The sequence below is a fragment of the Hoplias malabaricus genome, chromosome 2 (assembly GCF_029633855.1).
Source record: "Hoplias malabaricus isolate fHopMal1 chromosome 2, fHopMal1.hap1, whole genome shotgun sequence".
In the NCBI taxonomy this organism is placed as follows: domain Eukaryota; kingdom Metazoa; phylum Chordata; class Actinopteri; order Characiformes; family Erythrinidae; genus Hoplias; species Hoplias malabaricus.
Window position 1 is genome coordinate 72944139 of NC_089801.1, and position 12860 is coordinate 72956998.

The following is a 12860-nucleotide window of genomic DNA, read 5'->3' on the forward strand; positions in this document are numbered from 1 at the left end:
ATTATAATTTTGGCTTTATTGCAGGCACTGAAAATGTACATGTCCCTAAACAACTGGCAAGGCAACATGAAACAAACGATTTTTCCAGAAGGAAAAAGGCCCTTCTGTTTTTCCTCACACTATAACACAGTGTCCATCTGCAGCTGAACCAGGTGTGTGGATAATTGAGAAATACAGCTTTTGTTGAAATCTCCTCCAGGGTCGACTTGATCTATTACTGTAGTTTCCACCAAATATCCAGTGTCAAGAAATATCCTGAAGATCTTACGATATCAGCAATAGAGGCAAAGCATAGTTAGATCTGGAGGCAGTGAAACACAAGGAATGTTATGGCAAAGGTGGTTAAGATCCAAATGACGTGATCTGGTCTGCTAGGCCATCTAGTGTTGACTGATAACATTTACACAAGGCTTAAAGAGGGAGTTCACAAAATAGAAATTTTCAGACGATAACAGTATGGCATTTCTTTTGAAGCCTGTTTCTGCCAAATAAAATAATACATTTTTTTTCATTAATATGTAGATGGACACAAGGCAGGAATACACCCTGGAGGGGGCGCCAGTCCTTCACAGGGCAACACACACACTCACACATTCACTCACACACTCACACCTACGGACACTTTTGAGTCGCCAATCCACCTACCAATGTGTGTTTTTGGACTGTGGGAGGAAACCGGAGCACCCGGAGGAAACCCACGCAGACACAGGGAGAACACACCACACTGCCTTTGCCACCAGCACGTGTGCTCAATCACTACTCAGAGTCAGAAGGAATGTATTTGGTTTCTAGTAGTTGTGTATATATACATACAATTACATACACATTATAAATAAGCACTTTATATTAGTCCTTTTCCTTTTGGTGTTGTGGTTGTGTTCACAGCTCCAGCTCTGCTCTCAGTCTGAGAGTGCTGTGTGTAACGGTCGGTCCTCCACCGCTGGGTGTCGCTGTGGCGCCGTGAGTGGAGTGTTGACTTTGTCGAGTGAAGGCTGGAGGAGGTTTAAAGCGGAGGGCAGGTAAATGAGCTTCATAAATACTAGCGCTACCACAGTGCTCGCTATCTCAGAAGGGTTTTATAAGAGAAATTATGAATCATTCTGCGTTATGGTGCCAGAGAAGTCGTGTTTATACACGTGTTTATGGAGGAGTTTGAGTATAACGTGATTGTTAGTTGTGAATGAGAGCAGAGGCGAAGGCTGCGTCCTAATAACATACTGAAACTTTATCCCTCACTAACGTTACATTCCTTTAGTTCTCTAATCTGTAGCAACTAGTCCTGGCCTAAATTAGCCACAGTGGTTGTATCCATGGGTAATATACCAGTCAAAATCTAGATAAAACAGATGGGAATGTAAGTTTAATTCAAATGTCTGTTGTTTGGACGCAGCCTACACTTCTTGTCTCTCCCCACTGCTGCAAGTTGCTTTACCGCTTCATTCAAAAATGCCCATATTTCAAAACGTTGTGTTATGGCTGCAATATTTAATATATAGCTGTATAGTGGGTAGTGTTAAAGAACCCTGTGATGCTCAATATTTAAAAATGGCTTTCTATATAAAATATATTTTTCGGATTCGTGTAACTTTAGATTTAGAGACTGAATGTGAAATTCTGGAGATTGTAACTGTAGTCTGCATCGTTAAATTTGTTTTTTTGATGTCACAGCAAACAACCCATTTACTACCCAGTAAACATTTAGCCGTTGATTCAACGTTGAAATTACGTAATGACTGCCGTCTAATCAACGTTGAAAATGAAAGTTGAAAAGACGTCCAACCACAGACATTGAAAAGACGACTATTAGACGTATTTTGGACGTCCATTGACGTTATTAATTGGTCCCGAAATAAATTACTTGTATCAAACGCATTTTGGACGTCCACTGACGTTATCGATTGGTCACCACTTAACTAACTTATTAAGATGGATTTTGGACGTCCATTGACGTTTAAAATATGTCCTTGACGGACAGACTACTTTTAGACCTAATTTGAACGTCCAGGGACGTTCCTTGTTTACTGGGTAGTGTCCTTTTTAAGCTAAATGAGGCCCAGGGCAGCACAGCCAATTGGATCAGAATCTATGTTCATATATATATATCAAATGATTTTTTGATATGCTTATGAAATAAATGTAAATTTTTTAAAGGTGTCATGCTGTTAGACCTTTGCAAATTAAATATATGAAAATATCACAATGCCTTGCCCAACTTAAAAACTTATTTAGCACAAAGCGGCCTGTCTTTAGGTTCCTCCTCTTCTTGATGATCTGTGAATCCCCCCCTAACTCTACAGCTGCATTGCTTTAGGTGCCAGTGTACAGCCTCCATATTTATCTCCTGCAGGCCTTGCGTGTCTGAGGGAGTGTTTCAGAGAACATGAAAATATCCTAACCCCTGGCCATGTGTTTTCCCCCAGTGATTTAACAGTCCGCTGGAGCGAGATGCCCCCAGAGCGCCCCTATACATGCACATCCGCAAGTGGGGTAAAACAGACAGACACAAGTTGCCTCAGGCCCTATCACACCGGACTACTCTGGGACTTTTTCAGGTTCACCCTGCCAACAGTGCATGCAGCTGAAAGCACAGATCAACTCTCTAACCTCAGCTCCCTGCCCAAACATGTGGGCAAGCCAGAGTTTCCAGACACGGGGTGGGATCGCCTTAAAGACCTGTTCCAGCCAGGGTTCGTTTCAGTCTCTGCATTCTGCATCATATGGTGAATTACAGGGTTTGTAATAGTGATGCTCTGAAATAAAAAACAAAACTTTGTTGAAACTGATACTGAAATTCAGAACACAAAATAGTTGATAAAAAAAGATGTTGTGTTCTGACATCTAGTTTCTTGTTTAAATTTTCTATATCAATTAAATGGTGAATCTGTTACATGCTGTTGTTTGTAGTGTGCTTGTGTAAAAGGTAGTTATATATGTCTATGACATTCTGTAAAGCACTCTTTAATCTGTGACCTGCTGCATATTTAAAGCAAACTGATAGTTAACCCATCCAGTGTTATTGATTTTCCAGGGAAATGCTTGATATTCTCTTTTATATTTCTAAGAAATAATGTTATCATTAATTTTTTACATCAATATTTTAGATGTATAAGCATTTTAGATTAATATTCAAGATAAATCAAAAATTCAAACATTCTCCCTCATTTCTGTTATTCCGAACTGTTTAGTATTAAATAAGACAACGGTTATTTTCTTAAAAAAACAACAACCCTAAAAAATTTGTAATACGCTACATTCAAGATCTCTAACATTAAAATCACTGTCTTCAAATCATCTGTAGCAGGTAGGTGTCGCAGTCACACAGCTCCAGGGACCTGGAGGTTATGGGTTCGAGTCCCGCTCCGGGTGACTGTCTGTAAGGAGTGTGGTGTGTTCTCCCTGTGTCTGCGTGGGTTTCCTCCGGTGTGGTGTGTTCTCTCTGTGTCTGCGTGGGTTTCCTCCGGGTGACTGTCTGTGAGGAGTGTGGTGTGTTTTCCCTGTGTCTGCGTGGGTTTCCTCCGGGTGACTGTCTGTGAGGAGTGTGGTGTGTTCTCTCTGTGTCTGCGTGGGTTTCCTCCGGGTGACTGTCTGTAAGGAGTGTGGTGTGTTCTCTCTGTGTTTGTGTGGGTTTCCTCCGGGTGACTGTCTGTGAGGAGTGTGGTGTGTTCTCTCTGTGTTCTTCTCTTCCTCCCACGTTCCAAAAACAAGTTGGTGTGTGAATTGGCAACTCAAAAGTGTCCGTAGGTGTGAATGTGTGAATGTTTGTCGCCCTCTGAAGGACTGGCGCCCCCTCCAGGGTTCCCCCCTTGTTCCCAATGATTCCAGGTAGGCTCCGGCCCCACCGCGACCCTGAATTGGATAAGGGTTACAGACAATGAATGAATGAATTATCCCCAAGAACAGAACAAATTAATGTAGAGTTTTTTGCAGTGCTTTTTTCTTGATGGAACTCATAATGAATGCAGTGATGAATAAATTAATCTCGCTTGACATTTTCATGGCAACTACATTTTCCACTACTTTTTTCAAACCTCCAAATTTTTTTAAGAATTGACATTTTTAATACTACACAACAGCTAACAGAGTAACAATTGTACGTTTGACAAAACGTATTTGTACGCCTAATAAATACAGCACTACATTTTTGGCAGTTTAAATAGGAATTAAACAAAGTTTTGCATCATTGTAATTAAGGATATAATTTGTACCAATTGTTTAATTTGTGGACTGTTTGCACTGGATTACTTAGATAACTTCTTACATATCCTCACTGTCCAAAGAAAAACATGTATCTCCATTTTGGTCGATTTTTTCCTACATCACTTGAACACAGCAGGTGTACTTCACATTATGTGAAACTTTCATTATGAATGAACCAATAGAAATGCTACAAAGAATTGCATGAAATAAAATCTTTTTATATTTGTATCCATTGAATGTAAAAAGGGTTTTCCTTCTTCTATAAAGCTGTTATTTTGGAGATACATGTTTTTGTTTGGACAGAAATGATACTCAGTTATCTTTAATTGCAATCTCCTTGAATTTTCCCATGTCCTTCCTCTAGATCTGGACAGGCGTACCCTGAGGAGTTGAGGAGTATAGCGAAGAGTGGTATAACAGCAGCTGTGGTGGGTTTGTTTTATGGAGGTCTGCCTGCAGCTCGCCATGCTCGAGAGAGATTCATCCAGCTCAGCCAGGCTGAGATCTTCAGAAACAGAGTGGATGCAGTGGTGAGGAAAATGAAAATGCAGCACAGGAATAAGTCTGGACCAGCATCATAAATCTATGTGATTATACATCAATTATGAGTGATTATTGCCAGTGATGTCACAATAGCATGTGCAGTGAAAACAGCGAATAACTTACATTCGGGTTTTTTTTACTCGTGCAGCAGTAAAAGCACTAAACCTGGAGAAACATAAACAAAGTGAGAGGATTCCAAACTGAAACAAATTCAGCAAGGACACTGTGGACTGTTGTTTTATAAACGGTCATCTTTCAATTCCGTGTCTGACCTGACTGCAAATTTTTGTGACCTATACGTGTGAACATTTCCCAAATTATAAATCCATTGAAGTCACAGGCATTTCACTGATGGATGATTCTAAGATTTGTTTACATTTGCACTAAAGTTCAAGCCAAAGCTGGCTGTAATCAAAGAAGCTTATGCTTAATTTAGCAGTCTTTATTTACAGTTACATCATCACTATGAGCCAACACACGTTTGACCCAATACTAAAGTGAAATAAGTTATTTCTCATTTTTATACTGTCATGTTGTATATTACGTTTATACAGCCCTGTGTACGAAGCAAAACTCAGCAAAGGACTTAACAGGATGTGGCTATTATTTGTTTTATTATTTATATTATTTAACTACTCACAGTAGCCCCCTCCAGGGTGTGTTCCCGCCTTGCGCCCAATGCTTCCAGGTAGGCTCTGGACCCACCGCGACCCTGAACTGGATAAGGCTTACAGATAATGAATGAATGAATGAATGAATGAATGAACTACTCACAGTAGGGTCCTGACCTCCGAATATCTCAAAAATGGAGACCACCTAGTTCTCATTGATCTGTCTGTAGTGGTAAAGACAGTTCAAGTTCGTCCTATAACCCCTTGTTTCCACTTTTAATTGTCTTTACCACGCAGATGACGACAGATTCAGTGTCAGACTCGCAGTTGGGTCCCAGTAAATTTAAGGAGGGAGTTTGATGCAGAATGTTGCTGGTAATTTTATTACAAATAAATAGAAATACAAAATAATGGTAGCATAAAATCCGTAAATATTGCATTTATAGCTGTTGGGCCCCAATGGCTGCAGGTCTTTTCACGAGCTAAAGCACACCGCCACCTGTGTTCCAACTGAGGTCAATGGCGGTATCACTGGTCTGCCCTCCTCCCCGTCACGCACCTTGTTCCCCAGTTTATAGGGTAGCACCCATCACCTATAGAGGGTGCACACTCTCAAAACACAAATATGAACAAAATATCAAAACGTATTTGTGGCTCCTACACTGTCAATCACTGATAACATGCATAGAAAAGACAATTTAGACAGCAGTCCATTTTGAAAAAGCATGACTATTAGAAAACTGAGGCTAATTGGATGGAAAAGATAACACAAGTGTCTTAAGCATGTGAACTCTAATGACAGATTTTCTGTAATACATATTTTGAACTCTGGTTCTCTAGCGTTCAGCCCATAATGCAGCCATCAGAGGATTTGTGCGGTACGGCTGGAGGTGGAGTTGGAGAGTAGCTGCTTTTGTTACCCTTTTCAAGTGAGTTCTTAAACACAGTGTATTCTAAAGGAACTGAGTGAATGCATACGTCGATGTCCAAGCTGTAAATCTGAGCGTGATTCACTCTGTTTCCAACAGCACGGTCAGCACTGGCCTCTCCGTGTACAGAGACAAAAACGCCATGAGCCATTTTGCTGTGGCAGGAGGTAAGGCCCTTCTACCTCAGAAAGCTTTACTTGTTAGAGAAGCTGTTAACATTATTTATACATTCATTGCATGTAGCTAATAGCAGGGTTTTCTGCTTCAGTCGTTTCCCCAAGTGATGCGGTTAATACGTATGCAATAAACATGCTTTAGTTATTGTTGAAGAAAGCTGTTGAAGATCTTCCAAGGGATCATTTGTCATAACTGCTGTTATTAATATAACGTATTGAATTTTGAATGCAGTTGTGATTTGAGAGCGGTCTGTGTTTCTGTGTGTAGCTGTGACTGGTGGTGTTTTCCGTATGAACCTGGGCCTTAGGGGAGTGGTGGCAGGAACGGTTATTGGAGCAGCTCTGGGGTGAGTACAGTGGTGTGGAGGAATGACACATTTGACCATCCAGTCGTTTAGTTTAAGCACTGTTTCATTACAAGGGCGGCACGGTGGTGCAGCGGGTAGGTGTCGCAGTCACACAGCTCCAGGGGCCATGACTGTCTGTCATGAAACAATTGGTGTGTTCTCCCTGTGTCTGTGTGGGTTTCCTCTGGGTGACTGTCTGTGAGGAGCGTGGTGTGTTCTCCCTGTGTCTGCGTGGGTTTCTTCCGGGTGACTGTCTGTGAGGAGTGTGGTGTGTTCTCTCTGTGTCTGTGTTGGTTTCCTCCGGGTGACTGTCTGTGAGGAGTTGGTGTGTTCTCCCAGTGTCTGCGTGGGTTTCCTCCGGGTGCTCCGGTTTCCTCCCACAGTCCAAAAACATACGTAGGTAGGTGGATTGGCGACTCAAAAGTGTCCGTAGGTGTGAGTGTGTGTCTGTGTTGCCCTGTGAAGGACTGGCGCCCCCTCCAGGGTGTATTCCTACCCTGCGCCCAATGATTCCAGGTAGGCTCTGGACCCACCGCGACCCTGAATTGGATAAGGGTTACAGATAATGAATGAATGAATGAACTGTTTCATTACAGCTACTGTATTTTCTGACCATATAATTATTACCATATTTTTTAGCTTCGTAGATTTGGAATCGGTGCTGAACGTTTAATATGGGACCTTAATTATCTTAATTATTAAAAAGCAACCATTACAAAATTGTACAGTGAATGAAAACGATCTTCAAGATCCTGTACCTCACCTCTGCACTTCTGTTATTAATTATTGTTCTTTTGCGAGTGTGTACTGAGAGAAAAGGTAAACATAGCATGTGGCCTGTGCAAACGCTAAAGCACTTTTAAATGTTTTGTTACATTTTTGTCCAGTAAAAAAAAAATAATAAAAAATCTCAAGGCTAGGAGCAGGTGAAATGGAAGGAATGTGCTTGTTTTTGTGCAGGTCTTAAAGGGTTAAAATATTTTTGAAAAACGTTTGCAATATTAAAGAGTCACATATCTGTGTTAACTGCAAGCCTTCCCTGAGTTCAGCGCTATTTAGAGCGTGATGTGCTGACTGGATTATCTGCCCGCTTTCATTTCGCCCGCCTTACTGCACCTGGACGAGCACTGAGGCCATTTACACACAGGTGCCAGTCAACAACGCCAACGTTCTCTCACTCTGTCTCTCTCTCTCCCTCACTCTCTCTGTCTCTCTCTCTCTCTCTCTCTCTCCCTCACTCTCTCTCTCTCTCACTCTCTCTCTTTCTCTTTGTCTCTCTCTCTGTCTGTCTCTCTCTCACTCTCTCTCTTTCTCCCTCACTCTGTCTCTTTTTCTCTTGCTCTCTCTCTCACTCTCTCTCTCCCTCACTCTTTCGCTCTCTCTCTCTCTCTCTCTCTCTCTCTCTCCCTCTCTCCCTCACTCTGTCGCTTTCTCCCTCTCTCTCTCTTTCTCTCTCTCTCTCTCACTCTGTCTGTGTCTCTCTCTCACTCTCTCTTTCTGTGTCTCTCTCACTCTCTCTGTCTCTCTCTCTCTCTCTCCCTCACTCTCTCTCTCTCTCTCCCTCACTCTCTCTCTCTCTCTCTCTCTCTCTCTCTCTCTTTCTCTTTGTCTCTCTCTCTGTCTCTGTCTCTCTCTCTCTCTCTCTCACACTCTTTCTCTCTCTGTCTCTGTCTCTCTCTCTCTCACTCTCTCTCTTTCTCCCTCACTCTCTGTCTCTCTCTCTCTTGGTCTCTCTCACTCTCTCTCTCTCTCCCTCTCTCCCTCACTCTGTCGCTCTCTCTCACTCTCTCTCTCTTTCTCCCTCTCTCTCTCTCTCACTCTCTGTCTGTGTCCCTCTCTCTCTCTCTCACTCTCTTTCTCTGTGTCTCTCTCACTCTTTCTGTCTCTCTATCTCTCTCTCTCTCCCCCCCACTCTCTCTGTCTCTCTCTCTTTGTCTCTGTCTCTGTCTCTCTCTCTCTCTCTCTCTCTCACACACACACATAGAATGAGAGAGAGAAAGAACAGCCTTCAACATTCTGCTGTCTCACACACCAACACGGAGAAAACATCCCTGATCCCAAGCCTGAGAAAATGGGAAAATACAAATAAGAGAGGGAAAGGGAGATAATCAACCAGACACAGAGAGAGTAAGGAAGGGGTACATTTAACCAGAGAGAGGGGGAAACAGAGGTCAATTTAAATGGAAACAGAACAGAAAGAGACAGGTAAAAGTGAGTGGTAGAATCACAGCAAAGAGAAAAATTAGAGAGAGAGAAAGAGTGAGCAAGAGAGAAAGTTAAGAGTGACAGTGTAGAGACAAGAAGATAAATATAAAGGAAACAAAGAAAAATTTGCCAGAATAGAAAAAATAAAAATGACAAGCAAGAGAGTGGGAGCAATATCATTTCTGAGAGTGAGCCCATTCTCAGCAGCATGCCAGGAAAAGGAGTGGAGATGGAGGGATGGAGGGATATGAAATGGGAAAATGACAGGGATGTTTTAAAAAAAATAAAAAATGCAGTGCAGCTGTTGGATTAGGCACTCGCTCTGTTCTGCCCTCCAGAGCTGGGCCTTCTGCACCACACATGGGTTCCTCTGGCAGAGAGAGAGTGAGAGAAAGACAGGGGGGATATAAATGGACACAGAGGGTTGTGGGGAAGGGCGCAGCTGGCCAACAGGACGCCCACAGAAAAGAGGAGGGGTGAAGGGGATGAAACGTGTGTGTGTGTGTGTGTGAGAGAGAGAGAGATAGATAGAGCGAGCAGAGCAGAGCTGCTCGGGGGCAAACACATCTCTCAAAAGAGAGTGACAGCACTGACACACTCAATCTCCATTCACAATGCCGCTGTCACCACAGCAGTACGCTGTGGGGGCCTCTATTATTAAACGCTCATGTGCCCAGGTCCGATCTCAACAGGGCCATAAGTTTTAATAGCGATTTAGAAAATGTGAATTTGACGTACGCAGTCTGGGAAGATGAAGACAAGTCTCCAGGCTGACGTGGGGATCGCATTTCAAAGTGCTTTTTTTAATATAAATAATTTATAAGAACAAATTTAGGATGAAATTAAGTATATTTTATTAATAAGGCTCTGGTAGATTTAGCCTCATTTGATCGCCAGAAAATGATTAGGGGCCCCCCAACGTTTTCATACCACTGTATAATGTTGGGGAGTGTAATGTTATATGGTCAGAAATGACTCTTTATTTTCGCAGTACTTTACAGATTCACTTTCAGCAGCAACCCACAGAAAGTTGCAACACATTTTTAAAATGATCCCAGTCACAATTCAGTGGTTTTGCTAGTCCTGGGCCACTTTTCCATTGAAAGGAGGGTGTAGTCCGGGACTAAGCTTAATTCCTGTTTTGGAAACCAGCCCCTAATTTGACAGTGAAAGGCAAAATCTCTGAAAGCTTTAAGTAAGCAATGTATGTAACTGATAAAAACAAGCTTCAGATTGGCACTGCTTCATCTGTCACAGGTTGATGGTCCTGGATAGTACAATTCACTTAGCTTTCTGTGTGGGTGGCATGGCTAGTTTTAGCTTGCATTGGCATCAGCTGATGGGACATATCGGGACAATTTGCATTTCCTCTGGCGCTCGGTGCAATTCAGTGGTGTTGCATTAGCAGCAAATCCAAAAGAAGGGGTGGAATGCCCTCATTTGTCTCAAAAGGAACATGTATTCACACTTTGTGGAATAAGGGGAGATTCACTGAAGAGTGGAAAAGGAAGACGACTAATAATTTGGGGCTGATTTGACCAAAAAAAGTAAAAAATAAATATAAATAAAATAACTGGTGATAAACAAAAATGTAAAAAGAAAAAATACCGAGTAGCCTCTGATGGTATTTTATCTGACTCTGTGTTTCAGTGTGCCTGCTGGAGCCTTGATCATTGGCTTACAGAAGATGGGTGGAGAGACAATGCGAGACAAAAGACGACGAGAACGTAGAGAACTGTTTGAGTTGAGGGTGGCTGAATGGTAGGTTCCTTTTCCAGTTAAATAATAATCCCAAAAATACAGAATTTGACCAGTGTAATTAGACAAACACTTTATCCAATGCCAAATGACCAGTCAAATCTGATTACATCACAAAGCCTCTTAAGGTAAAAATAATCCATATATATATATATATATATATATATATATATATATATATATATATACACATATATATAAAACCATTGTGAAATTCTCAATAAGTTTGATGTGTCACATGACCCTCTTCCCATTGAAAAAACAAAAGTTAGATCCAAAATGGCCGACTTCAAAATGGCCACCATGGTCACCACCCATCTTGAAAAGTTTCCCCCTCCCATATACTAATGTGCCACAAACAGGAAGTTAATATCACCAACCATTCCCATTTTATTAAGGTGTATCCATATAAATGGCCCACAGTGTATATGTGTGTGTGTGTGTGTGTGTGTGTGTGTGTGTGTGTCTTTAAACGATTTTTGAATCTGCATGCCCCCTACATTTTTTAAAAATTTCGTATTTTGCAGGAATGCACGTCTACAGCTTACCGATGACCTGATTGGTGAAATTAGTGGGCGGGACGATGATTCTGATGTTCACCTTCAGCGAATCGAGGAACTGCTTAGCCAGTCTAGAAATGAAGGCTCGGACAAGGCTTCAGACAAGGTTTCGGACAGCCAACGACAAGAAGCCAAAGTTTAGTGATGGACCCAGTTAGGGTTAAACATAAAATGAGCATAATCTCATTTAAACGACCAAATTCACTGCTCTTTTTGTCACATGGTAAATGAGAAACACCACATTATCAAACGGAGAAAATGGTTTCAGCAAAGCACTGGGGGGTTTTAAACCTCATATAGAACTCTACCATGTTTCAAACAGGTCCCGTGTCTTTACGTGTATTTAAAAGAACAGAAGAAAAAATATATATATACGTTTTCTGGTTTTCTGTTTTTTGTGTGTCATTCAAAAAGACTTCAGAAGAATAAGATTATTTAAAATTGCAGCCACAATAAAAGTTACAAATAGAAACCAAGGGGCAATTACAGAATTCTTTGAATAAGTGCTGGAAAGATATGGCTATAAAACATATAAAAACTAGGAATGTGCCGATCCGATATTCAGTATCGGTATTGGTCCGGTTCTGGCCTAAATTGCTGGATCGGATATCGGAAAGGAACAAAACATGCAATCAGATCCATTAAATATAAGAAAAAAAATTTTGGGGATAAAATTTGCAACATGCCGTAAGCCAATACAGCACTTTCGCATCGGACCGGCAGGCATCACGTGATGGAGCGATTGTTGTGAGAGGCCTGTAAACATGTCCGCAGTGTGGAGTTACTTCACAGTCAACGAAGAAAACAGCAAGACCGCCGAGTGTAATTTGTGTAATGCTACTGTCTCACGAGGTGGTAGCAGTGTTGGGAACTTTAACACCCACGAACACGATTAAACACTTACAGAAACACCACGGAAAGGAGTACACAGACAACAAACACTGCTAGAAAAAAATATTTTTCAAAGCAATTATTTTTTCAAAAAAATCGGATTAGTATCGGTATCGGCAGATACCCAAATGTAAAATATCGGTATCGGACCTAAAAAAGTGGTATCATGCCATCCCTAATAAAAACTATTTAAAAGTATAACAGTCATGCTCCAACATAAAGCAAAAAGGGTATACAAATCTCTTTTTGAGAAATTCATTCTTATAACTTTCAAAGACTGGAGGAATGTGGTGGAAGAAATAAATTATGTTGCTTTCTCTAAAATGTTCTTGTTATTTTACAGAAATAGGTGATTTGCACAAATATTTACCAAAAGAATGTAGACGTTTTCAAGGTCATTTTTTTTAAACAGGTTAAAAACCCTGACATTATTGATGTTGGAAGTTAACTGTGTCCTACAGACACTGCTGACAGAATATAGGTTTAAAATAGTAGAGTATTTTTAATTAGAGCATGCTTTATTAGCTCTCCCAGGAAGAACTATTGGAAGTTGTGGGGAACACAGGTGCCTGGGCTTTTTTGTTTGCCCTGTGTCCACTGTGACCCTGTAATAAATGGGAAAAAACTTGAGGTTGATGGTGAT

At 41.3% G+C, this 12860-nt stretch overlaps 1 protein-coding gene across 5 annotated transcripts; it reads left to right on the forward strand.

Annotated features, from left to right (window-relative positions):
- Window positions 1–878: 878 nt before the first annotated feature.
- Window positions 879–12379, forward strand: timmdc1 (translocase of inner mitochondrial membrane domain containing 1). Of its 5 annotated transcripts, none has more exons than XM_066661414.1 (8): window positions 879–1019; window positions 2421–2687; window positions 4562–4727; window positions 6192–6280; window positions 6380–6447; window positions 6725–6803; window positions 10659–10769; window positions 11294–12376. In XM_066661414.1, the coding sequence occupies exons 2-8, from the start codon at window positions 2446–2448 to the stop codon at window positions 11466–11468; spliced, it is 930 nt and encodes a 309-aa protein (XP_066517511.1). In that variant the 5' UTR covers window positions 879–1019; window positions 2421–2445; the 3' UTR covers window positions 11469–12376. The 5 variants fall into 5 exon arrangements, with proteins under 5 accessions (XP_066517511.1, XP_066517512.1, XP_066517507.1 ...); XM_066661415.1 differs by lacking the exon at window positions 879–1019 and adding an exon at window positions 1044–1169 and having other exon boundaries at window positions 11294–12377; XM_066661410.1 differs by lacking the exon at window positions 879–1019 and adding an exon at window positions 1055–1163 and having other exon boundaries at window positions 11294–12379.
- The last annotated feature ends 481 nt before the right edge of the window (window positions 12380–12860 follow it).

Coding starts and splice junctions, on each gene's coding strand:
- timmdc1 (XM_066661410.1), top strand. CDS start 1,108: ATGGTGCCAGAGAAGTCGTGTTTATACACGTGTTTATGGAGGAGTTTG. Junction 4,728..6,191: donor GAAACAGAGTGGATGCAGTG/GTGAGGAAAATG, acceptor CTGGTTCTCTAG/CGTTCAGCCCATAATGCAGC. Junction 6,281..6,379: donor GCTTTTGTTACCCTTTTCAA/GTGAGTTCTTAA, acceptor TGTTTCCAACAG/CACGGTCAGCACTGGCCTCT.